Source organism: Nerophis lumbriciformis, linkage group LG19, assembly GCF_033978685.3.
Source record: "Nerophis lumbriciformis linkage group LG19, RoL_Nlum_v2.1, whole genome shotgun sequence".
In the NCBI taxonomy this organism is placed as follows: domain Eukaryota; kingdom Metazoa; phylum Chordata; class Actinopteri; order Syngnathiformes; family Syngnathidae; genus Nerophis; species Nerophis lumbriciformis.
The window spans coordinates 7,055,145-7,082,277 of record NC_084566.2 but is presented as its reverse complement, the minus strand read 5'-3'; the positions used below and the strand labels follow the sequence as shown (position 1 = coordinate 7,082,277).

At 41.3% G+C, this 27,133-nt stretch overlaps 1 protein-coding gene across 5 annotated transcripts; it reads left to right on the top strand.

Annotated features, from left to right (window-relative positions):
- The first annotated feature begins 510 nt into the window (after positions 1-510).
- ccdc142 (coiled-coil domain containing 142) lies at positions 511-25,177 on the top strand. Of its 5 annotated transcripts, none has more exons than XM_061979625.2 (19): positions 511-741; positions 1,004-1,072; positions 3,031-3,059; positions 5,134-5,179; positions 6,157-6,377; positions 8,628-8,831; positions 9,007-9,711; positions 9,850-10,103; positions 11,279-11,571; positions 12,479-12,565; positions 12,722-12,904; positions 13,287-13,453; positions 18,068-18,214; positions 18,622-18,736; positions 19,109-19,289; positions 19,371-19,481; positions 24,137-24,237; positions 24,311-24,479; positions 24,913-25,177. In XM_061979625.2, the coding sequence occupies exons 1-19, from the start codon at positions 609-611 to the stop codon at positions 25,019-25,021; spliced, it is 3,324 nt and encodes a 1,107-aa protein (XP_061835609.2). In that variant the 5' UTR covers positions 511-608; the 3' UTR covers positions 25,022-25,177. The 5 variants fall into 5 exon arrangements, with proteins under 5 accessions (XP_061835609.2, XP_061835613.2, XP_061835612.2 ...); XM_061979629.2 differs by having other exon boundaries at positions 9,847-10,103; positions 18,646-18,736; positions 19,112-19,289; XM_061979628.2 differs by having other exon boundaries at positions 9,847-10,103; positions 18,646-18,736.
- The last annotated feature ends 1,956 nt before the right edge of the window (positions 25,178-27,133 follow it).

Here is a 27,133-nt window from a genome sequence, read left to right as displayed (position 1 = left end):
ACAAAATGTGTCTTATTTACAAAAAATGTAACATGAATTCACAACCATAATAATTTTCAACAAAAAATATTAACCCTTAAAACAAAAATATTAAGTGTAAGTTTCAACGACACTTACACTAATGTTGATTTGATATTGCCTCAAGGGCCAAATGAAATTACACGGTGGGCCAAATTTGGCCCGCGGGCCAGAGTTTGACACCCATGGTCTAATATAATTGGTTAGTATTAACTGCGGGGCTAAGGACGGTATAATTATGAAGTATGAATACGTGCAATGCTGAAACGTACAACGTTGTACTTATATCATGTATAATTCAGTCTAAAAACTATTATACGTTGTACTTACAAAATGTGTAATTCAGTCTAAAAACTATTCACAACGGCATGTCTGTCTCTGAAATGGTTTAGCGGTGCCACAAGATGGCGGCAGTGCAACAACAAACCTGCAGAAGAAGAAAGAACTACGGAAGCCATCTTCTTTTCCATGACAACCAATGACGAGGTCGGCTCCGGTTGGCTGCTGTCCTAAGGTCGAGGTCTTGCGAGCTATGGCTATTTTTAACACGGAGATAAAGAAGGAGGACAATTACCCTAAAATGTTGTTATATGTCACGAAAACATGACATAGTTAATGGACGAATAAAGAAAGAAGATATTTGTGTCAAATGTTTGATGGAAGGAAAAGGAGACATGCTTGATGGACGAGGAAACACGGAGGACTTTGGCTGCTACAGTAATTGTGTGTTAACTTTGTTTGCTTTTAACTTAATAGTTGTAAAGTAGTATAATAGTAGTTTAGAATTCACAAACTTGTACCTTCTTACGCATTTTCCAAACTCGCCAAACGTAGAAATACTAGTTGTATCATCATCATCAAAACCTTTTATCTTTCCATGTTTTGAAATGTAGATTTATTGTCGTAATTTAACATGTCTGCCGCATTTAGAAGCTTCCAAACCATTGTCATCTTTAGTTCAAATCTACTTCTGTTTTGTACACAGACGAGCCTGCAATGCATGAAAGTAATGTGGACTTTGTCAAACATCCTGATGCAAGAGCTTCTAGAACAGGTGATCCATTTAACATATGTTTCTTTGGGGTACATTTAACATATAGTAATATATCAGTGGATATATGTTTCTTTGGGGCACATTTAACACATTATGACAATGTAACATTGAATATAAAGTGCACCCGGAAAGTATTCACAGCGCTCTCCTTTTCCACATTTTGTTTCATTACAGCCCTATTCCAAAATGGAATGATATTAATAATATAATATTTTAAATTTTGCAAATGTATTAAAAATGTTCACAGCCTTTGCTCAATACCTGATGCACCTTTGGCAGAAATGACAGCCACCAGCATGACACACCTATCTTTGGGCAGGTTTGCTCATTCCTCTTTGCAGCACCTCCCAAGCTCAATCAGCTTGGATGGCAAGCGTTGGTTTCCATCCAGGATGTCTCTGTAAATTGCATTCATATTTGCCTCTATCCTGACAAGTCTCTCAGTTCACACCACTGAAAACATCCCCACAGCATGATGCTGGCACCACCATGCTTCACTGTGGAGACGGTATTGGCCTGGTGATGAGCGGTGCCTGGTTTCCTCCAAACATGATGTCTGGTATTCATGCCAAAAAGTTCAGTCTTTATGTCATCAGACCAGATAATGTTGTTTCTCATAGTCTAAGAGTCTTTCAGGTGCATTTTGGCAAACTTTTGACTTAGAAATGGTTTCCGTTTGGCCACTCTACCATACAGGCCTGGGTAGTAGATTGCTGCAGAGAATGTTGTCCTTCTGGAAGGTTCTCCTCTCTCCATAGAGAAATGCTGTAACTCTGACAGAGTGACCATTGGGTTCTTGGTCACTTCACTGACTAGATTAAAATGAATGCAGCCATGTACAGAGACATCCTGGATGAAAACCAACACTTCCCATCCAATCTGAGAAGTGCTGCAAAAATTAATGGGCAAAGAATAATGGGCAAAACTACCCAAATATAGCTGGGCCAAGATTGTGGCATGGTATTCAAAAAGTAATTGCTGCCTAAGGTGCATCAACAAAGTATTGAGCAAAGGCTGTGAATACTTATGAACATGTGGATTGTTGTTTTAATACATTTGCGGGAAAACATTTTTTTTCACATTTTCATTACGGGGTATTGTCTGTAGAATTTTGAGGACAATCATTAATTCCGTTTTGGAATATGCCTGTAACATAACAAAATGTGGAAAAAGTGATGCACTGTGAATACTTTCCGGGTGCACTGTATGTTACTGTGGTGTACATTTAACATATTATAATAATATATCATTGACATTTTATTTTGTTGTACATTTAACATATGATAATATATCATTGAATATATGTTGCTTTGTTTTACCTTCAACATATTATGATCATAAATTATTAAATATACATTACTTTGGTGTACATTTAGCATATGATAATACATCATTAAATATGTTACTTTGTTCACATTAACATATGATATCATATCATTAATTATATGTTACATTGTTGTACCTTTACATATAATATATCATTAGGTTACTTTGGTATACATTTAACATATGATAGTATATCACTGAATATATGTTACGTTGGTGTACATTTGAATATCTTATGATGAATTAACACATTATGATAATATATCATTAAATATATAGATATATTACCTAACTGGAAAACAACAATAAGGGAATTCCAAAATGTAGCTTTATTCAGATCTGATCTATTGTATAAAAATGTAATCCTTCTGATTAAGGTTTTTGATTACAGAATAACAAAAAAACATTTGTGTTAATGTTTCAAGTATTTCCCTTTTAAAATAAACTGAACACAAGTAAAAAAGTTTATTTCAAAGTTGATTTAGTGTTTCATGAGGGAAGTTACTCACAATGAAAAACATTGTATGTTAGCAAACATGGTCACTTTAACATGATTTCACTTTTAACAAGTCTTTGACTGAATATTGCTTTCATATTTGATGACTCTTTGGATTTTTTTTTACCTCTTTCAGGAGAATCTGAATCTTCAGAAGGGGAGAAGGTTAGTGTTTTTTGTCCAATAAAATACATTGCTTCCTTTGTGTATAATGTATTGCACTCAGGATTTACCATAATAACCCTATAAGGGACAAGCGGTAGAAAATGGATGGATGGATGTTCATGCATGCATTGAAGACATATTCAATACCAGTTAAATATTATTATAGTAATATACATTTTAGATATATTTAGTGAAATAGTATAATATATACAGCATCAAACAATCATACATTATTTTGTTTAAGTCAACTCTTAGAAGGGAAAATAACAGAAAAAAATGGATTGATAACATCATAACAATAATCAATAAGTGCTGTCAAGACTTTAAGAAATGTTGCTCCTGGTGAACCATAACCTCCAGCCTTCCAACTAAATCATGATGTTGTTGCTGAACAAACTCACAATATCCACAAACAACTTTGCTCCACTTCTGTTGCCTCTCTGCTCACTTAAACCTTCTCCACACGACCAGCCTTTTCCCATTTTTGTACTCACCACTCTGTCGGAAATCTTCGATCTCACCCATAAATCCAAATCCCCCACATGTCATTTAGATCCCCTTTCCACTACCCCGTCATTTTTCAAAATAGCAGCTGTTTCTCCAATTTTGAAGAAACCTGGTCCGAATCCCAACAATTACCGGTACAATAACCTGCGTCCCATTCCCAAATCACCTTTCATCTCAAAAATTCTCAAAAAAACGGTTGCATCCCAATTGTACCTTCACCGAACCTGAAACTCCCTCTATGAACCTTTCCAGTTTGGTTTTCGCCCCCGTCACAATACAGAAACTGCCCTATTAAAAAATCACGAACAACCTCCTGACTACAGCTGATTCCAGACTTCTCGCTGTCCTCATCCTCCTGGACCTGAGTGCAGCCTTCGACTCCATCTCTCATCCAATTCTCCTCAATAGACTCTCATCCATTGGCATCATCAACACCCCACTGGACATGTCTCACTCCCAACTCAGAGGCCGCACTCAGTTCATACATCTTATATCCTTTAAATCCGATCATCCTGCAGTCATACCACAAGAATCTGTCTTAGGCCCCCTTCATCACTTACCTTCTTCCCCTTGGCCATATCTTTTGTGAATTTAACATTGACATCCACTGCTCTACCAAGCCTAATGTCACACTTCCACCCTCACCTACTGCTTATTTGAAATGAAATCCTGGTGCACCTCAAACTTAATCAAATTAAACAGTGATAAAACTGAAATTATTCTTATTGGTACAAATCCACACTTTGCAAAGTCAACAGTTTCTCCCTAACTATCGACAACTCCCCAGTTTTCCTCTCCCCTTAGGTTAAGAGTTTGGTATTCCAGTCTCACATCAATAACATCACTTGTTCTGTTTCCACCTCCGTAATATTAACCGGCTCCGCCCTTCTCTTACTGTCCATGCTGCCAGCACCCTTGTTCACAGTATGGTCACCTCCCACATTACTGTAACTCCCTTCTCTTCAGCCTCCCCCAGAAGTCTCTCCACAAGCTCCAACTGCTTCATAACTCTGTTGCACGAATCGTAATTAAAACGCCTTCATTCCATCACATCACACTCATCCTGCAAAGACTTCACTGGCTCCCAGTCAGGCAAAACAATTGACAAAATCCTTTTAAATACTTTCACGGCCATCCACAACTTCACCTCTCCTTATTTGTTTGATCTCCTCCACATCGCAACACCAGCAGGCTCCCTTAGAACCTCCTTTTCCATCCACCTCGCTGTGCCATCAAACCGCCTCATCCCCATTAGAAGCAGAGCTTTCAGTCACTCTACTCCCAAACTGGAGCTGTCTCCCATTCGACATCCGCAATATTGACTCCATTCATTCATTTCAATCTAGACTCAAAACCCACCTGTTCAAAATTGCATAATCACCATAACTGCTTCTGCAGTGGTCTTTCTTTGTTACACATTGATTTGATTCTTTGTTGTTTTATCATTATCTTTTAATTATTTTATCTGTATGTTGTAATGTGTACTTGGGTTTTTGGAAAGGTGCTTATAAATAAATGTATCATTTGTCAGTCTGAAAAGACATGACAGTTTTGTTTTGTCTTTCAGAAGACATGCACATCCTGCACAGCGGCAGAAGATCACAACACGAACGGTACAGTGTAAATACAGTATTTATTTTATCTTGGAAACTGTACTTAGAGTTATGTCCAATCATCGGATTATGAATCATTCATTATTTCAAATCAGGATGCAATGATTACACTCTCATGATGCACTCTAATATTCATTCCATTAGATCATCTTTACCTCTAATTACAGCACACATTTGCTTCCGCAATGTCACAACATATATTTATGTTAACACTTCCAGTATCTTGTATTGATGATTTGTGGAGCTGCACAGTTTTGGACAAAAATAAAATCCCGATTTTGTTCTCTCTGAATTTTCGATAACGGTTTTGATTTAACTAGGGCTGCATGATTGTGAAAAAAACAAAAACAATTGCAATTGTTCTGCTAAAAATTGCGATTGCGATTAAATTTTCCTTCGCTTGGAAAGGAGTCAGCTTAGGTGGTTCGGGCATCTCGTGCAGATGCCTCACGAGCGTCTCCCTAGGGAGGTCCTCGTTGCACGTCCCACTGAGAGGGGACCCCGGGGAAGGCCAAGGACCAGATGGGGGGATTAAATCTCCTCTCTGGCTGAGGAACGCTTCGGGATCTACCAGGAGGAAGTTGCTAATGTTGCTCTGGAGAGGGAAGTCTGGGGGTCTCTGCTGGAGCTGTTGTCCCTGCGACCCCATTCCGGATAAGCGGTTGAAGATGAATGGATGGATGGTTTAAATTTTCCATTTTTAGTTTTGATATACAGTATTTCAATGCATAAACGGCGAAAAAGATTAGTTAAGGAGGTCCTTCTATTTTTGGATTGTACATTACCCTTAAAACTGATATATTATTATAATATGTACTGACTTAAGAGGAAAACTGTAAATCATGAATACCACATTTATATCCATTATGACTGTAAAAAAAAACACAACTAGTCAGCATTCAGTAGTTTTCAATTGATTTTAATCATTTAATGTGTCGTATGAGTCTCATCACTTCCTTTAAATGTCTACCTCACAGGTTCATGGTCACAGAGGACCATCTCTCGTTTATTGCAAAGCACCTTCAATCCCCGTATGAGATGGCTGTTCGATTATAGCGAGGAGGATGAAGAGGAGGAAGAAGGAAACTTGGTCATGGCCTACAACCTGGTGTCCCGGTCCTCTGCACGTCTGCTACGTTTGCAGCAGGTGCTTCTGAGTGTACCAATGCTGTGGCAACATGTCAGCGCTTCTTCCAAGGTTAGCGCCTTGTAATTATACAATATATAAAACACCACTTTTGTTCTGATTTTGCAATGTTTGAAACAACATAAGCATTACAATTCAAGTGACAATAGAACTCCAATGTCTTGAAACACTTTGTTTAATTGCAAGGTATGCTGAAAAAAATAAATGCACATCCAAATCGTGATTCCCACTTAAACTGATTCTAAAAAGATTAATAATTTTCAAGAATCGATTAAAAAATATATATGTGTGTGTGTGTATGTATATATAGATTAATCGCTACTTCAGCAATGAAGGTTCATTTATTTATTTTTTTCATTTATTTATTTATTTCAGGCAATGACATAAAAAAGTACAAAGTTGACAACACATAATAATATAAATTAATGTAGTGCAAAAGGTAATGTATAGTATGTAATGCATGCTTGTCCAGTTTTGCTGAAAGGGAGTGGGAAGAAGATAATTTATTTAATCCCACCCCCAGTTCTCCATTCAGTGATTATTCACATGAGTTTCACTCTTACTTTGTTGAAGGATTATAATACAGATGTTGTATCATAGTGGCATTACCACAGGTAACAATAGTTATTACACTGTAACAATAATTTGTATTAACAATGTAGGAATAATGAATATACCAACAATGGTAATAGACAACATAGCAATAATAGTAATAGACAACATAGCAATAATGGTAAGGAAACATTGAGCACATGTTAACACTTTGAGACAGAGTACAGCAGCAGGTCAAATTAAAGACCCTCATCGCTATATTTGAACCACACCCCATGTTTGTATAATAGTTTAAATTGATTAATAGTTTGGCATTGCTTGTGTTGTAAGTCCAGTTTGTTCCATAGTTTTACGCCGCATACAGACACACAAAAACATTTACGAGTGGTTTGAGCTCTAGTTCTAGCTCTCTAGGTTGGCTTATACCATTCAGCAATTCCATATATATATATATATATATATATATATATATATATAATGTCTTGAGGAGCCATAACCTACTTTGAAATTATTTTATTATAATTTTTATACCTAATAATTTATTGTGAGAATTTGGTGTGGGTTTTCGCCGGGTACTCCCGACTTCCTCCCACATGCCAATAAAATGCATGTTAGGGTAATTAAAGACTGAAACTTGTCCATTGGTGTGAATGGTTGTTTGTCTTTATGTGCTTTGTGATTGGCTGGCGACCATGGTGTAGCTCGCCTCTCGCTCAAAGTCAGCTGAGATAGGCTCCAGTTTACCCGTGATAAGCCGCTTAATGGATGGATGGTTTGAATCGAGGATCGTGTTAAATCGGTAACCGATTATGAATCAAATCGTCACCCCAAGAATCGGAATTAAATGGAGAGTTGTTGTAAGATTAACATAACTAATTACGGCATTTTGTGTTTGTGTAGGAGTCATCAGCATGGCACATATTAGCAATATTTCTACAAAAGTGCTCAAAGTCTATCAAATATTTTTCGCACAGGATGCATTATTTTGTTGATGTATGATACCTGGGACTTCTTCAGTGCAAAGGTGTTTCTGAGCCACCCACATTTCCTGATATGAAGCTGAAGAAAGCAGTATGCTTCTATATGTTTCAACCCGGCTATAAAATCTTAGCAATGTTCAAATATTTGGATGTTTCTGTAGGTTGTAGTTATCTTATTGTTTGGGGCGGTATAGCTCAGTTGGTAGAGTGGCCGTGCCAGCAACTTGAGGGTTCCAGGTCCGATCCCCGCGGCCGGCATCCTAGTCACTGCCGTTGTGTCCTTGGGCAAGACAGTTTACCCACCTGCTCCCAGTGCCAACCACACTGGTTTAAATGTAACTTAGATATTGGGTTTCACCATTTAAAGCGCTTTGAGTCACTAGAGAAAAAGCACTATATAAATATTATTCACTTCACTTCACTTCAGCTCATTTAAAGGGGTCATCCTAAGGTTTTTTTTTCTCCATCTAAAACACTTTCTTGCGTGTCTACATAAAATGTAATGGTAGTTCTTTGGTCAAAATGTTGCATAGATTATGTTTCACATACCATCTTCAAGCCACTTTCTGACCGTCTCTTTAGGATGCGCCCATTTGTTGGTTTTGCCTAATAGGTCCCCTCTTAAGTAAATAAACAAATGATATTCAGAAATATGATTACATTTCAATGTGAACAATCCAAGGTTGGCTTAAAGTATCATTCAGCAAATGATTTGAAAGAGTTGTTTTGGCTTGTTCTGCACACATTTTTCTCCCTCTCCTTTGTCCAGGTCTGTGTCAAAGTCTGTTCAGCAGGCAGCGAGATTCTTTTGAACGAACACTACCGAGCTCTGTGTAAGCTGATGGAGCAGAGATCATTGCTGCTGTTCATTCATGAATACTCCAGGAGGGCTCGTCTCACTGCTGCATACATCTCCAAAGTGGGCCAACTACTTGAAGATCTCCTTAGGAAGTCACACTTGACTTCGAAGCAGGTCTGTTGAAATGCATGTTGTTTTAATGCTCTGTTAAGTGGTGTGAATGGATGTGAAAGCCACCACTACCATCAGAGTGATGATGCCACGTGAACAATTAAGAAAGAAAAATGTTTGGAAAATAATAAGACTCAGTGGAAATTTGCTTCAAATAACACAATTATTTCTTCTGCAGACTCCACATTTGTGCTCTTCAGTCGGGGTCCATCTTAGCTCCTTGTGCCAGGAGTTCCGGATCCATGTCAACCACTGGTCTTGTCTGTCTGCAAAAGTCCAGTCAGACCGTTATCTGAGGCGAGCTCTAAGCCAGCAGAACAAGTTGCTGGGAGACATCAGACAGACTCTTGACTTGCTTGGACTGCAGGCACTGGTTTTGATGGAACGTTATGTGCATGCTGTCCTGTCTGCTGTAGCGCAGTCTGATTTGGACCACATTCAAAAAGACGTCCTGGAAGATATTTTGGACAGTACAGACCTGTACAGCCAAGTAGTGGAGGAGCAGAGATTACAACACAGCATCACTGAGCTGAGAAGTCAAGTATTACAACAAGGATGTTATCCCACCCAGATGACCTGTCAAGGACATCATCACACTGCGGTCTCAGTCAAAGACCTGTTGCATATGTTTTCAGTCCAACATGCTAACACGGCAGCTATTCAGCTCCATAACTGGGCCTCTAAGCAGTGTGTGTGTGTGTGTCAGTCACTAACTAAACAAGCCAGATTTCCTTCACCATCAAATTGGGTGCACGACACATTCTTTATTTCTTGCTCCTCTATTGGGACATGCCATCCTTACACTCCTGAACTTCATGTGGAAAAAGAAAGACATCATCCTGATTCAGACAAGACCAGCTTTTCTCCTATCAAAGAGTCCAGTGTGAGTAATGTCTCCTATCAGTGCCAGAAGTGTCTAACCTATCAATAATGAGAAAGCTAGTTAAGAAAGTCAGCACATTTGCCACCTGCAACCTGCAAGTCTTTATTAAACATCCCTCTGTTCCACTTTTGCCAGCAGGACCGCTCCAAAGTAGAGCTTCTTATTAATATACTTGCTTCCTCCAATGATCTACTGGCTCCACTGTTCCGCCAAGCAGACGCATCAATAGCAGAAGCACCAAGTATGCAGATGTTACCCGGTGCTGTAAGCAATGGAAAAGCAGATCCAAAACATGCAGCGTTAAAACAAAGCATCAAGGATTGCAGTATCAAAGGAAATGTCCAAGAAGTTGTTGAACTGGAGATTACCTCTCGGCCAGCAGTCCATTACAGGTAACTGCTGCACTCCTTACAATAAAAATACAGACTGTAATATGATGTATACTGTACACCAAGGGCCTGATCTACTAAGATCCAAATACCACGTGCTAAACAGCATGTGCAATCTATAAAATAAAGTGTACCATTAGTAACGCGTGTTGCGTGCGATCTAACATTGCACGTGCTACTTATAACCTCCTTATTTAAATGAGAGTTTTGTGTGTACTTTGTGGATTTCACCATGGAGACACTCCACCATATACTGCACATTCATGTTACCATGTTCTCCTACCTGTGGCGTTTTGCTATGGTTTCAAACAAGCAGGAGAGATGTACCACTTTTTATGGGCATTTTAGAAGCAGTCCTGCTTTGTATCCATAATGAAACCAATTTTTTTGTGCACTGCAAATGGGATAGAAGCTGCACTCAAAAAATGCAAACTTGAAGAGGTTTTTTTTCATATAGGAGATATTTTAATAATCGTTATTCTATGTGACAAAATATAACACCAATTAAACAAAACTCTACAGGACACCAAAACGCATCAGTTGAATTTGTTTTAATCGGCCCCTTAAGTCACCCAACATGCAGCTATAGAACTATGAAAGGATATTGCTGAATAAACAATATGTCTAATATGTTTTATTTCTGACAGTCCAAATGTGTTGACACACACGTAGGACAGAAGTTTCTTTGTCCATCATCTGTCTTTGCAGCATGAGCACCTCTTTCTCACAGCCATGTGTGTAACTGTCAGTTTGTACTTACTTTTCAGACGTGCAAACTAAAATGCAAAATGGTGATCAGTGTTGATAAATCACATTCCGCGTGCATTCGGTATAATTTATTAGCATCTTCTCCTCTCAGTATTGAAAGCATTTTGATGATCAGCATATATTCTCTATATTCATGAAGACAGAAACGCAACATGGATTGCACACCTGAATTTTCTAATTTAAGAGACGCAATCCACTTTGCACACGTTTAGTAGATCAGCTTTGCGTGTACTATCAAGTTTGCACTAGTACATGCAAACCTTTAGTAAATCAAGCCCCAAGTCTGACATTGATTGACGTAATGTTGTTTTTGTTCATAACCTTATGGAATGGAATATGAATGAATATATTCCATTACTGCACACATATTACCTCATCCAAAGATATTGTCTGTTGCTACTCTTCTTCAGCTCAGCCTCTGCACAGCATGGCCCTGAAGAGGCTGTGGGAACAGATGGTAAAACTGCTGAGCATGAGAATGCTGGGCGCCCTCGCTCCGTTCAGTGGTCGGACCTGGGTCAATCAGTGGCATTTGATGATCTGTTGGGACAGTACCATGCGTTGCTGTGGGATCGCTGCAGAAAAGCACTGTGGCTACAGATGCATGTGCCACAAGCAGGAAGACGTGCAGGCAGCTTCAACCTTCACGACAACCACAGGAACTTTCAAGTCCTACAGATGATTATCCAGGCCTCAAAGACAGGTGAGAATATGTGTTTGGATTCAAATATTCATAGTACCAATAAAAATATGCATTCATCGTTCGTCGTTCATCTGCTTGCTTGTACTTTATAAATGGAAACTTATACAAATTATTGTGTGTCTCATTTAGGACATTTACATCTTTAAAAATTAAATGTCACTCATTTCAGAAAGTGAAAGTCATATATTGTAGATTCAATTTATATAGAGTGAAATATTTCAGGACTTATGTCTTGCAATTTGTATGATTATATCTTACAGATCATGAAAAAAAAATGTGCAGTGCCTGTAGATATTACATTTCCCAGCTCATTGGATAGATTAAATGGATAATACAGCAATGATCCCATCAGATCACCTCAAATGACATGATAATGTACAGATTAGCTCTAATTTCATGCCCATACTGTGTTTACAGTCCCCAGGGGGCACATTTGCATGATACATATATATGATCTTAATACAATAAATATGATATTATTGTACATTGACGCCCCCCCCCCCCACACACACACTTAAATAAAAGATATTACATTACACAGGCTGAAGAAAGTTACGGTGGAAAATATACATTCTATTGCTGCTGACTAAAATGTGTGACTCATTTTGCATATATATTTTTTTATGACAAGATGATGCCTGCCATAACTGTATGTCACTGCATATTAATATAGTCTCAGATTAATTTATTTTCTGTAGTGCTAAAGTAAAAAATATATATTATATGATATTTTACCATGTCTGCAGTAAAGAAGAGATTCATGGAGTGTTACCCTTAAAATCACATTGGCTCTTAGGATATTCGACCTAGAAAACCTCTGCCTTATCCTATCTTCTGTCCTAGACATCATTTTTATTATTATTATCTGTTATTTTTTTATTGTTATCAGCTGTTTTTTGTATTGCAGATGAACTTCCAAAGGAGGGCAGAGCCATGCTGGAGGAGTTCAGTCTAAGCATGTTAGTCAGCACAGTACATGCTCAGTGGGACTACGGTTAGTGTCTTTAAAACACCACATATTTTTACCTCATTACTGACTTGGACTCAAGTGTGGTTACATCATCTGCAGCAGGAGGTTTATATTCTTAATTGGGGTGGGGGGATACTTTCAGGCTGTCTTTTTAATGTAATGTGTCTTGTCTTTCTTCAGTGGTGTGCAGAAGTTTAGGTGCAGCTTTGAAAGACAAGTGTCAAACATGTGTCAGTCATCGTGGCAGGCCTTTGATGCCATCATCAAATCACAACGAGAGCATGATGATGTCGATGACTGCGGAAAACTTGCTGCAGCTTTTTCCACCTCTGCTGTCCTCTGTGTCCTACTGCAGCACACCAGGTAAACACACACACATCTGCGGTATTACATTGGTTTGGATTGGTAGCAAGAATACAAAAAGGATATATATCTAAAATCTGTATCCTCCTCAGGAGTCAGTAAGCATGTGATAATCAGTAATTAAATAATCAATCAACGTTTATTGGTAAAGGACCTTACAACATCACAATGGTGCCCAAAGTGCTTAACATTATCAAATCATTTGACGTCACCTGTTCGTTAAACACACATCAAAGCTTGACATCTGCAACTCAAAATTGTATCAAGTTCCATCAATAGTATTAATCTTTACAAAGACACCATGTAATTTGTGGTTTGGCAGCAATATTTTGAAATGTTCTGTTACACTGCACTTGATAAGACAGTTTCACTCTTTGTCCAGGTTCTTTTGACTTCTTCCCATCATGGAGCACTTTCTGCAGAAGGACCATTAACTTGATGTTAGCCACAGTGCAACTATCCACTGTGTGGATCATGTCTAAGGCCTACCAGTTCCTCTCTTCGTGGAGCCTAAACAAGTTCCTACTCATTACACAAGGAGACCTCAATGTAAGATGGCAATCACTACACTTGTTGGTATCCATCTTCTTCGGCTTATCCGGGTTGCAGGGTAGTAGGCTCAGTAGGGAAACCCAGACTTCTTGGTCTCCAGCCACCTCTTCCAGGTCCACCGGTGTGCAAGCTGTGAGACATAATCCCTCCAGCCTGTCCTAGGTCTACCCCGAGGCTTCCTCCTGGCTGGTCATGTCAGGAACACCTGACTAGGGAGGTGTCTAGGAACTAGATGCCCGAGCCACCTCAAATGGTTGCTCTCTCTGTGAAAGAGCAGTATCTGTACTTTAGCTCCTCCTGGATGACTGAGCTCCTCACCCTATGTCTAAGTGTGAGTCCAGACAGCCGGGTGCTTGTATCCGTGATCTTGCTCTTCTGGTCACTATTCATAGCTCATCACCATTGTTGAGGGTAAGGGTTTGGATGGACCGGTAAATTGGGAGTTTTGCCTTCTGGCTCAGCTCACTGTTCACAACTATGGTCCGATACAGCGACCACATTACTGCAGAGGCGATGCTGATCCACGCCGACATACTTGAACTCCTCCACCTGAAAAAAGCCCTCACTACAAACCCAAAGGGTGCCATTCACCACTTCCCAATTAAGAACCAGGACCTCAGATTTGCAGGTGCTAAGTCTCATCCCAGAAGCTTCGCACTCAGTTGTGATCCCATCTTTCTCAAATAGCTCAGACAGGGTCCTAAAGTCCCCAAACTGGACACCCTCAACACCTTGGCCGTGTCTACAAATTCTGTCTCTAAAATTATGAAAAAAAAGAGTGATAAAAGGCAGCCTTAATGGAGGCCAACCTTCACCATGAAAAGGCTTGACTTGCTGCTGGAAAAAAGAACCAGACTCCTGCTTTGGTTGTGCAAAGGACCGAATGTCACGTAATAACCTTCGGTCATGTCCTCAGACTCTGCTTCCTCTTTGTAAGATGTGTCAGTGAGGTTGAGAAGAGTCCCAAATCATTCCTTTTACTCCCCAATTATATCCTCATTTGAGATCGGTAGGCCTCCGTCCCAACTGTAAACAGGGTGGAAAGGACACCCCCCCCCCCCTTTTCTCAACAAGAACATCTTTTTAACTGGCCAAAAATCTTACTCATGGCCCTCACAGAACTACTCCCACACCCAGGTTTTTGTTTTGATTACCACCTAAGCCGTGACCCGCCGACACTGCTGGTACAGTGTCTGTCAGCTGTTTGAGGAGTTCAACAAGCCAGCCATGCTTGGTAAGCTTGATGGTTTCCATAACCTCAGCTATCCACCATCGGATTCGAGGTTTGCCACCACGACTGGCAGCCAACCACCTTGTGACCAAAGCTCTGCCTAAACCAGGGGTCGGCAACCCGCGGCTCCGGAGCCGCATGCGGCTCTTTGATCACTCTGATGCGGCTCAGCAGCTTACTTGCTGAACCCCCCAATTTTCCCGTGAGACTTCCGGATTTCAGTGCCTCTCACAGAAAACTCCCGGGATTAATATTCACCGATTTTCACCCTTACAGCTATAATAAGGGCGTGCCATGATGGTATAACATTTGGCGCCCTCTACAATCTGTATTAACAGCATGCCAGCCCAACACTTGTTATACAATATACATCTTCTGCTTGCACACGTACGTGACAGCAAGGCATACTTGGTCAACAGCCACACAGGTTACACTGACGGTGACCATATAAAACGACTTTAACACTCTTACTAATAATGCGCCACACTTTGAACCAAAACCAAACAAGAATGACAAACACATTTCGGGAGAACATCTGCACCTTAACGCAACATAAACACAACAGGACTAATACCCAGAATCCCATGCAGCCCTAACTCTTCCGGGCTACATTATACACCCCTGCTACCACCAGACCCCCCCCCCCCCCCCTCTCTGTGCGTCGGTTGAGGTGGGCGGGGTTTGGTAGCGGGGGTGTATAATGTATCCCGGAAGAGTTAGGACTGCATGGGATTCTGGGTATTTGTCCTGTTGTGTTTATGTTGTGTTACGGTGCAGATGTTCTCCCGAAATGTGTTTGTCATTCTTGTTTGGTGTGGGTTCACAGTGTGGCGCATTATTAGTAAGAGTGTTAAAAACATTTTTTATACCGCCACCGTCAGTGTAACCTGTGTGGTTGTTGAGCAAGTATGCCTTGCTGTCACCTACGTGAGCAAGCGGAAGCTCCATTCAACATGTGGCTGAACAGGCACGCTTGTTGTTGTGGGCGCTATATGCTGTACCATCACAGCACGCATGACGCTGACAAGCGCCATTCATTTAAAACCCGCGTGCCGCACCAGCTTAAAGATTCCATATTAAGGTGTGGGCAGCGTGTCTGAGACCCCTGGTTTATACATAGCACAAAGCAAAAAAAAACTTTGTATGCAGTGTTATTTCATTTAAAATCTCAAAAATGTTTGCGGCTCCCATTGTTTTCTATAATTTGTGAAACTGGTCAAAATGGCTCTTTGACTGGTAAAGGTTGCCGACCCCTGGCCTAAACAATGGCGTAAAGTGTGGGGGGGGGGGGGGCTCACTCAAGAGAATTCTTTCAGCTCCTCAAATTGTTTTGTTGCTTAATTTTATTTTTTACTGATGTAAATATATAATTCATTGGGTTTTATGGATGTGCACGACATGTAACAGGTGCAAAAACTAAAACTAAATTATAAAATACTAAAACAACCATATCACTTAGACCAAGGGGTCTTCAACGTTTGCCAGGCAAAAGACCCCCAAACTGATTGACAGAAAGCGAGGACTCTGTACTTATATATCCTGTATGAAATTGTGATTGTGTTTTGATTCTAAAGGTACCTTGTCGTTGTGCAATACTAGAATATTCAAATAATACAGTATGGCGCTGCTAATCGCTAGCTGGCAACGAGCACACTAATGGCAAGTTGGAAACTTGTTAGATTTGTGCGCTTATCTCTGGCTACCTTAAATGCTGACATGAATATTATAATATAAACATTCAGTAGTGTTTTTATTTCAAACCTGCAAAGTACAGTGAGTAGGGTGGCCATGCCACTGCCATTGCTAAACAGTGTGTTGGAGAAAGGTTAAAAGGGACCTCTGATGAATTTTGTCAAGACATGCACCTGGGGATAGGTTGATTGGCAACACTAAATTGGCCCTAGTGTGTGAATGTGAGTGTGAATGTTGTCTGTGTTGGCCCTGCGATGAGGTGGCGACTTGTCCAGGGTGTACACCGCCTTCCGCCCGATTGTAGCTGAGATAGGCTCCAGCGCCCCCCGCGACCCCAAAAGGAATAAGCAGTAGAAAATGGATGGATGGATGGATGGATGAATTATGTGTGCTGTTTCAATGTTTGACACTTGTGTAAAACAACACCAAATAATACGTTTTGCGCGCAGTTTTAAATGCCTGTGTTCGCATGGTTTTTGCTGTCTGGCTACGTTATGACGTCACAGCGAGGTGAATGCACTTATTTGGACATTAAGTCAAGCTTTCAGCCATAGGGAGAATAGCTCTTTCTGGCTCTGTTTCAGGCTAAGGAAAAAAACAAAGCAACCGACGTGCGACATGCAGTGACGTAAATTATGCAGCTCTGAATCAATCGGAGAGTGTGCAGATGTATCTAATGTTGTGACCGCTAAATTACATAAAATAAATTACACACTAAAGCATATCCAATACATATTATCTAGAGTTTAGACTACAAGAAAGTGTGTTAAATGTACATTCAAAATCATCATAGATTCCCTTTAATGTGTATTCAAAGACATGTAAATTTGTGGAATAATTGCCATGGGAGTATAAACATTTATTTTTATTTTTATTACACGACCCTTCTGCAGTACCTCTGCAGACCCCTGGAGGTCACGGACCCCTGTTGAAGAACTCTGATTTAGACAAGAAGGTCCAATCTGCCCCATCTGTCAAGCATCTTCCCCCGCAGTCTAATCCAATTCATCACCAGCTGGTGATCACCTGACAGCTCAGCCCCTCCCCTTACCCGTGTGTCCAAAACAGCATGTCTGATGATACGACTATAAAGTCCATCACAGACCTGCGACCAAAGGTTTCCTGATTCTTATAGACATCCTTATGTTGAAACACAGTGATTTTTATGGACAAACTGAGGTTAGCACAGAATAACGTAACACTACACAGCGTGGCTCGGGTGGTAGAGCGGCTGTGCCTGCAAGTTGAGGGTTCCAGGTTCGATCCCAGCTTCCTCCATTCTAGTCCTGTCCGTTGTGTCCTTCTGATGGGTTGTGGTTAGGGCCTTGCATGGCAGCTCCCACCATCAGTGTGTGAATGTGTGAATTTGGAAATACTGTCAAAGCGCTTTGAGTACCTTGAAGCGCGAAAAGCACTGTACAAGTATAATCCATTTACCATTTTAAACATGTTTTGATCAGGGAGGCTCTTGAGTTTGTATTTGTACCAAAATGACAATATATTGCCTCATACACATAGGTCACAATGTCACTTAACACCAAAGGTGTTTGATGTGGTTGAATAAGTCATTCTGGATGTACTGTAGTATCAAGTCCAGGAGAAACTAGAGTGTCAATCCCTCCTCTGATTACTCTATGAATGACCTGCAATGTAATACAAATAACTACTGACTTGTTTATTGACTGCAGATGCTGAGAGAGTCGCTTGACACAATGGTGCTACAGACTAAGTCCTTGATGCTGAACTCCAACCATCTGTCCACTCATCACATTCACAAGCAGCTTTTACTCAAACAGCAGTTGACAAAGCTTGAGAGTGCTGTATCCCAACTGCAGGTGACTTCATCCGCTCTACTTTCTATGCCAACACACTGTAGGTGAACGTCTTACAATGAAAAATGAGGAGCTGAGCCCTCTGCATCTGTGATTTCGGCCATGACTGTGTAGGTGCTTTGTGTCGGCATCCTGGTGGCCATGGTCTTTGAACTTCTGGTGCAGATGGTTCCTCTGATAATGTTTCTTTACCTGGCTCCTTTATACTTAGCCATGCATTTATGTGTGTGTGATGGTGTGTCCCCGGTGATGTGGTGTATGGGGGAAGGTGGGTCACCCGAGCATTGAGTTTTAAGTCTATAAAGCACATTGTGTTGCATTTGTTTTATGTATAAAAATGCTTTATAAAAAGTGATTGATGTGTTACTACTTTGTTTTCCCCCACATTACCCACTGCTGATTATCATCAGGACTTTTCTTTTCTGGTTTTGGAGACGTTTTCCAAGGACTGCAAAAGAATATCTGCTGATGTCTTTGAGCAAACCATGCCCTCTGCTGGACACTGGAGACCTAACCACAGGCCAGGTACTCAACTCATGCAATTTTGCTGAATCAGTTCTTGGCCGATACTACTACTACTTTACAATACTACTACTTGATGTCTACCAGGTTCATATTGAGAGTAAGGAAATCAAAAGGCTTTGTTTTGTGGAAGTGCATTAGTTGATGTACTTGAGGTACACTTTGACTACATTAAGTTTTGGTTGCTTTTATTGTCACATCCATTAAGTTGAGACATGCTTTACATTGAAAGGTTGTTCTTCTTTTTTGTTGGCGTCGTCCTATAGAACACTGCTAAAGCTCTAGTACCTCCTGATGTCTTGTGGTCACCGTGACTTATTATCCATGCTATGTTCTTCTATTTTATGAAGTCATTGAACATTGTATTTTGCTTAGCAGACTTTCCAAGCAGTCCCAGTGGGTATGCATCTCTAGCAGCTCAGAATGTCATTGGTCAGGTTTTGGAGGGTGTGACATCACTGTCTGATGACGCCCGCACCCAAGCTCTCAGTTTAAGCATGACTGCCTTCATGGAGGCATGGATGGAACACATCCTGAAGCACAAGATCAAATTCAGGTATGTCCGACACTCACGTTACCGCTGTGCGAAAAAGGGTGAGTGAATTGTGTGCTAACATGTTCCCTGCTTCCTCACCAGTGTCCAGGGAGCGCTCCAACTCAAGCAGGACTTTGATTCTATCAAGGAATTGATCTGCTCAGACACATACGCTCTGCCAGAGGAACTCCTTCGCCGAATACTCAGCCTCAGGTATTGCTCCAGCAAAATCTTAGTGATGAACCCCTGGGGATTATTCCAGAAAGTGATAGAATAATAACTCTGAGCATTGTTCCCTCTAATTTTTCATGTGTGTGAGCAAACACAAAAATTCCCTGAGCATTCAGTGGAGCACATGTGACATTAGACGTGCACACTGTGGCCGTACCAGCAGCACACCTGTCCCAAACCTGACATTATAACAATTTAAATGTCTTATTATTATAATCAAATGACAGAATATTATTTTCTAATATAGGTGTGTTGGCCCACTTACAATGAAAATGACTAAAAAATGTTCTTCATGAGCTATGTGCCAGTATTGTATGTCTGAGTGGGGGTTTAGAAATAATGTGTACTCCTTTCAGGGAGCACATTTAGTTCCCCTTAAAATACTCACATGTTGCACATTTAGATGTAAGCATTGGATAAAGTGTACATTTCTGTAACTCTCTGTCTGTAAAATATATCTTTTATGAGCTATTATGTAATCTAGTAACAGCATTTCCTGATTAATATCTATAAATTACCATTCTTAATAAATGACAGTAAAATCTCTTGTGACCACTTGGTGCCACCTCTTACTCAAAATTGCATTGCAAAATCATACACAATAAATTATGTGTTTATTTTGTTTAGAGTCCAGATGGGATTAAAATTTTGTGTGCAGCATAGATTTGCTGTGCACATAAATGTGTGAGCAGTGCACAATAGCGCAGGCGCGCACGTTAGAGGGAACGTTGACTCTGGGTATGTTATCCTCAAAATGAGGGAAACTGGGTTTTCATTTCAGAAAGGGTTAGGTAATACTCACCAATCAATCACCATAAAGATGAACTCTCTGCCTAACCTGCTCAATGTCAACCTTTTTTTCCAAGAAACCCCAACTTCAACTTGAACTTCTCTTTTCTTCTTCCATTATTCTTGTCACACCTCATTTAGTTTCTTTCAGCTCACTCACTATCTTGCTTTTTTCCATTAAACCTTCTGCTTGGTTTCTTTGCTCTACATTTTGACATTTTATCAGGAGACGCTTATAACATTTCAATATCTCCTATTTCCTTTATCTTCTATTTCATATTATTAAGCTAACGTTGGAAAATCAACATCTTCAAATTTCAGAATGACTGTTTTCTATAAACATTTTCTTCTCATGAACTCTTTTAACATTTCTTATTCTCTTGTTTCTTCCTCTCTCTTTCCATCTTTTATTCCAACATACTATACAATATACCTTGTTGTCCTACTTAGGGTTAGCCACAATGACAGCAAAGAGTAGGTCAACAGGCATTCAATGTCAACAATTACAAACTGTATTGCACATTACACTCTCCTTTTTTATCTCCATACAGTCACAGCAACCTTCCCAAATCTCAAATCTTTGCAAAAAACAGCTTGACGGGTAAACTAGCGACCTCTCGTGTCACGCCCAGCTTGGTGACTAAGCTTTATTGATCATGAGTTTTTACTGTGGTCCTAACTCAGAGCCAACATACTCAGGGTCGATTAAACTAACTCACAGGAGCTGTTCTAAAACCCCAAACTTTGTGTTTTCAATCATAGCGATGTCAACTCAGGGTTCAGGGTTACTGTAGGCTCCGAGTTGCCCCATGTTTAATGACATTTAGTGGCTTCTGGTTGCAGGGGATCCAGGTGACATCCTGCGACCACATCATTTCCTTCCTCTAAAATCTCCTCTGGCTTCCAATTCAGCATCACATACAGTTTAAAATATACTTACTCACTTTCAAAGCAAAGTTCCGGAAGAACTTTGAACATGTCACGAGGGAGGTGCTGGACATTGAGTCCGAGTGGACCATGTTCCGCACCTCTATTGTCGAGGCGGCTGATTGGAGCTGTGGCCGCAAGGTAGTTGGTGCCTGTCGTGGCGGTAATCCTAGAACCCGTTGGTGGACACCGGCGGTGAGGGATGCCGTCAAGCTGAAGAAGAAGTCCTATCGGGTTCTTTTGGCTCATGGGACTCCTGAGGCAGCGGACAGGTACCGACAGGCCAAGCGGTGTGCGGCTTCAGCGGTCGCGGGGGCAAAAACTCGGACATGGGAGGAGTTCGGGGAAGCCATGGAAAACGACTTCCGGACGGCTTCGAAGCGATTCTGGACCACCAACCGCCGCCTCAGGAAGGGGAAGCAGTGCACTACCAACACCGTGTATGGTGCGGATGGTGTTCTGCTGACCTCGACTGCGGAAGTTGTGGATCGGTGGAGGGAATACTTCGAAGACCTCCTCAATCCCACCAACACGTCTTCCTATGAGGAAGCAGTGCCTGGGGAATCTGTGGTGGGCTCTCCTATTTCTGGGGCTGAGGTTGCTGAGGTAGTTAAAAAGCTCCTTGGTGGCAAGGCCCCGGGGGTGGATGAGATCCGCCCGGAGTTCCTTAAGGCTCTGGATGCTGTAGGGCTGTCTTGGTTGACAAGACTCTGCAGCATCGCGTGGACATCGGGGGCAGTACCTCTGGATTGGCAGACCGGGGTGGTGGTTCCTCTTTTTAAAAAGGGGAACCGGAGGGTGTGTTCTAACTATCGTGGGATCACACTCCTCAGCCTTCCCGGTAAGGTCTATTCAGGTGTACTGGAGAGGAGGCTACGCCGGATAGTCGAACCTCGGATTCAGGAGGAACAGTGTGGTTTTCGTCCTGGTCGTGGAACTGTGGACCAGCTCTATACTCTCGGCAGGGTCCTTGAGGGTGCATGGGAGTTTGCCCAACCAGTCTACATGTGCTTTGTGGACTTGGATAAGGCATTCGACCGTGTCCCTCGGGAAGTCCTGTGGGGAGTGCTCAGAGAGTATGGGGTTTCGGACTGTCTGATTGTGGCGGTCCGCTCCCTGTATGATCAGTGTCAGAGCTTGGTTCGCATTGCCGGCAGTAAGTCGGACACGTTTCCGGTGAGGGTTGGACTCCGCCAAGGCTGCCCTTTGTCACCGATTCTGTTTATAACTTTTATGGACAGAATTTCTAGGCGCAGTCAAGACGTTGAGGGGATCTGGTTTGGTGGCTGCAGGATTAGGTCTCTGCTTTTTGCAGATGATTTGGTCCTGATGGCTTCATCTGGCCAGGATCTTCAGCTCTCACTGGATCGGTTCGCAGCTGAGTGTGAAGCGACTGGGATGAGAATCAGCACCTCCAAGTCCGAGTCCATGGTTCTCGCCCGGAAAAGGGTGGAGTGCCATCTCCGGGTTGGGGAGGAGATCTTGCCCCAAGTGGAGGAGTTCAAGTACCTCGGAGTCTTGTTCACGAGTGAGGGAAGAGTGGATCGTGAGATCGACAGGCGGATCGGTGCGGCGTCTTCAGTAATGCGGACGCTGTATCGATCTGTTTTGGTGAAGAAGGAGCTGAGCCGGAAGGCAAAGCTCTCAATTTACCGGTCGATCTACGTTCCCATCCTCACCTATGGTCATGAGCTTTGGGTTATGACCGAAAGGACAAGATCACGGGTACAAGCGGCCGAAATGAGTTTCCTCCGCCGGGTGGCGGGGCTCTCCCTTAGAGATAGGGTGAGAAGCTCTGCCATCCGGGGGGAGCTCAAAGTAAAGCCGCTGCTCCTCCACATCGAGAGGAGCCAGATGAGGTGGTTCGGGCATCTGGTCAGGATGCCACCCGAGCGCCTCCCTAAGGAGGTGTTTAGGGCACGTCCGACCGGTAGGAGGCCACGAGGAAGACCCAGGACACGTTGGGAAGACTATGTCTCCCGGCTGGCCTGGGAACGCCTCGGGATCCCCGGGAGGAGCTGGACGAAGTGGCTGGGGAGAGGGAAGTCTGGGCTTCCCTGCTTAGGCTGCTGCCCCCGCGACCCAACCTTGGATAAGCGGAAGAAGATGGATGGATGGACTTTCAAAGCACTACACAATCTAGTTACCCTCGACCCCACATAATTTCTCCACCTGCACTCCCCAAGCCATCCATCCACTCTGCTTGTCTGACGCCAACATCCTGATACCACCCTCAATCAATGGCCAAGCAGCAGACCTGAGGCAACAGAACTTTTTGTTTCGCTGCACCCTCACTTTGGAACTCTGCTGTAACCGTTCCACTTTCAAGATGAAAGATTTTGATCTAGCTTTAAATCTTTGATGCTTTTATTTTATTCAACACATACTGTAGTTGTTTTCTGTTGTTTAGAGAATGACTGATATTTTCTGTATTTATTGCATTTTTGTATTTTATTAATTCTACTTTTATTGCTTATTGTTAAGTGTCTTTGAGGTTTTAGAAAAGTGCTCCTAAAGAAAATATATTATTTCTATAACACGCCCAAAGAAACAATATTGAGACAGAATAATGTGTTTGTGGTATTTTACACACAAATGAATGAGCAGATCTGATCAATGGCAGCAGTTTGGATGTACAGTATGCTGAGGATGCAGGTACAGTATGGTGTATGCTAGTTAGACTGAGTGTGGACCAGTAAGGCCAAACCATGCCATGTCAGCAAACATAAACTGTCCACCCCTCAAAATCATAAGGTATCCCCCATTTTTCACCTTTAATCAAACATTAAAGCCAAATACGCTTCACCTTTATCATCAATTTATTTCATCATGTATTTGGTTGAAAACAGAAATGTAATGGTAACTCTTTCACAATACATGAACAAGACTTTGATTTGGTTGCTATTTCCTTTTGTGTGCAGAGTTTTTCAGCAAGTGGACTCTGCAGTTTTGTGCTTGCTTCAGCAGCCACATGTCAAACCGTACCTGCACAGCAGAGCCTGGGAGCCTTTCACACACTGCTGTGAGTCCTGCATTAACCCATAGGAACACCAATTAAGTCACTAATGCTATCCATATACATGTGATCTTCGTAGGTGCCTCTAAGAGTAGCACCGACAGCTTGAATGCAGCAGTGGGGAGCAGTATAAGTAATCTGAGGGTGGTGGACAGAGACTACATGACCCAATCCGACCCTTCAGTTGTGACAACTGACATCCCCTCGGTGGATCCGTTTATTCCTGGAGAGCCTTACCTTGCCCCAAGGTTAGATGTTGACGCTTGTATAACTTTAAACATGTTGAAAATGTTGTTAACATGAGACTCCATTTGTTGTTTTGGTGCATGTCAATTATAGAAAATGGATGCTACAAAAAAAGTTCATTTAGGACAAAGAGACCTATTAAAGGTGCAGTAAGGTTCATCCTTTGAGTAAAGCATGAACCAGTAGTTAACATTTTTTGCATTTTATGATGTGAGTTTGTACTGGCTGCAGGTTGTAATCATGGAAATGATTAAGAAATGAATAAGTAAATCTTAAAATATTGCATTGTGTGTACTAAGTAGTGAATCTACATAATATAAATGGTTCAATTTTCAGATTGAAACACTGAAATACATTCATTGAAAGACACCTGAATATTCAAACTTGTTTGTATTTGTATGTTGTGAAGTAAGCCAACTTTTCCTGTGCTTCCAGCTTGGCTCTGGGTGCTCGTCAGCAGCAGTGGTTGGACTTAAGAATTCAGAACGGTTGTCGCCGCTGGAGGTTGCCAGGACTACAGTGTCTTTCTAGGTCGGATCCCTAAACAGAACTCAGCCGAACACAACTAAATGGTGCTTTGTCACAGGCAATAACGATCACTTGAAACGCACTTTTTAATTAAAAATAGTGTTAGATCTTTGCACCGTTATTTCATTGAACCACAAATAAACATTTGAAATGTGAAGGCTTTCAAATAAAGTCAAACATTGAATTTCTAATAAGGTTTTGTGTTTGTATATTCATTTCTGATGTTGATGACCCAGAAAAAAAGAAATTAGGTGTGATGTTAGCATGTTGTTTTGATGTCACTTTAGAGTGTATTTATAGATGCATCATCTTGCTTGTATTCAAGAAAACTACACTAAAATACTTAGAAATTCATAGGCCCTTGTTTTTTCTCTAATTTCACATTCAAAAAAATTACGTATGACAAAGTTGACAGTCAACAAGCTATTTGGCTGTTAGGTATACATCACAAGTGTCAAACTCAAGGCCTGCAAAAGCCTGGAAAAAATGTGTGTCAATAGTTACTTAATTTGTTTTACTAAATGCATTCGTTCTTTAATTACCTCTACAGGCTTAGTGGCCACATGAGTGGACAGCACCTTTTAGCTCTTATTTCCAAAATTGTGTACACTACGGAATTGGGGTCTTATGGCCGCTTATGTGGACACTTATACTGCCATCTGGTGGTGTCAGAAGAGTATAAAATACAATGGAATTTGGAAAAAAAAGTGTAAAAATAAGAATTAGCATGTAACTAAACATGAAGTACACGTTTGTGTACTTATGGACTAAGTACATCATATAAAAAGATGATTCTTAGTTTTTATTCTAATTAGGGTCCAATAAGTCCAAATAGCAAAGAGAAATAAAATTTAAAAAAAAGCATGTAAACAAACAGCTTGGGCCTTAAGAGGTTAAGTTTTGACAAAAAGAAATGCATATATTTTAAACTTTAACATGATCTGATCAGGCCAAATATGATATTTACTGTACTGCTAAAATAGTTTTGTAAAATTAGTTAAATGTCTGCCTGTCACCGTTAGGGGGAGCTACACTAACCACGTTAAACCCAGATTCCGATCTAACAAAGGTCTTAACTCATTCTCCTTCTATGCCACATCAATATGGAATGCACTCCCAACAGGTGTAAAAGAAAGGGCATCTCTATCCTCCTTCAAAACCGCACTAAAAGAACACCTCCAGGCAACTTCAACCCTAAACTAACACCCTCCCTTCCACATCCTACCTCCCTGGATTGTAAATAATCAAATGTAATTAATCAAATGTAGATCCTTATTCTTATGCTTTCTGATCTCTCTCTATGTCCACTACTTGCTGTACATATCCTACCAAGTCAGTCCTACACTGTTACAATGTCCATTTCTCTGATGATGCTATTGTTGATGACTGAAGTGTTGATATCAACCAAACCTAAACCCCCCCACACACCCCACACCCCGGATTGTAAATAATGTAAATAATTCGATGTATACTCTGATGATTATCTTGTGTGATGACTGTATTATGATGATAGTATATATGTGTATCTTGAATCAATCAGTGGACCCCGACTTAAACAAGTTGAAAAACGTATTCGAGTGTTACCATTTAGTGGTCAATTGTACGGAATATGTACTGCACTCTGCAATCTACTAATAAAAGTTTCAATCAATCAATCAATCAATCAATCAATCAGTTACTCATGATTTCAAGGCAAGGTATCCATTAATTAGTACATACAAAATATATAATCAAATGCTTAGGCAATTGTGTAATATTATCATGAGGTGATAATACAGTAATATCCATCCATCCATCCATCTTCTTCCGCTTATCCGAGGTCGGGTCGCGGGGGCAGCAGCCTAAGCAGGGAAGCCCAGACTTCCCTCTCCCCAGCCACTTCGTCCAGCTCCTCCCGGGGGATCCCGAGGCGTTCCCAGGCCAGCCGGGAGACATAGTCTTCCCAACGTGTCCTGGGTCTTCCTCGTGGCCTCCTACCGGTCGGACATGCCCTAAACACCTCCTTAGGGAGGCGCTCGGGTGGCATCCTGACCAGATGCCCGAACCACCTCATCTGGCTCCTCTCGATGCGGAGGAGCAGCGGCTTTACTTTGAGCTCCCCCCGGATGACAGAGCTTCTCACCCTATC

Bases quoted from the DNA above. Each gene is read 5' to 3' on its own strand.
- ccdc142 (XM_061979623.2), top strand. From the start codon at position 609: ATGTCACGAAAACATGACATAGTTAATGGACGAATAAAGAAAGAAGAT. The intron at 12,566-12,721 runs GTTAGTGTCTTT...GTCTTTCTTCAG, and splicing joins ACATGCTCAGTGGGACTACG to TGGTGTGCAGAAGTTTAGGT. The intron at 13,454-18,067 runs GTAAGATGGCAA...TATTGACTGCAG, and splicing joins TTACACAAGGAGACCTCAAT to ATGCTGAGAGAGTCGCTTGA.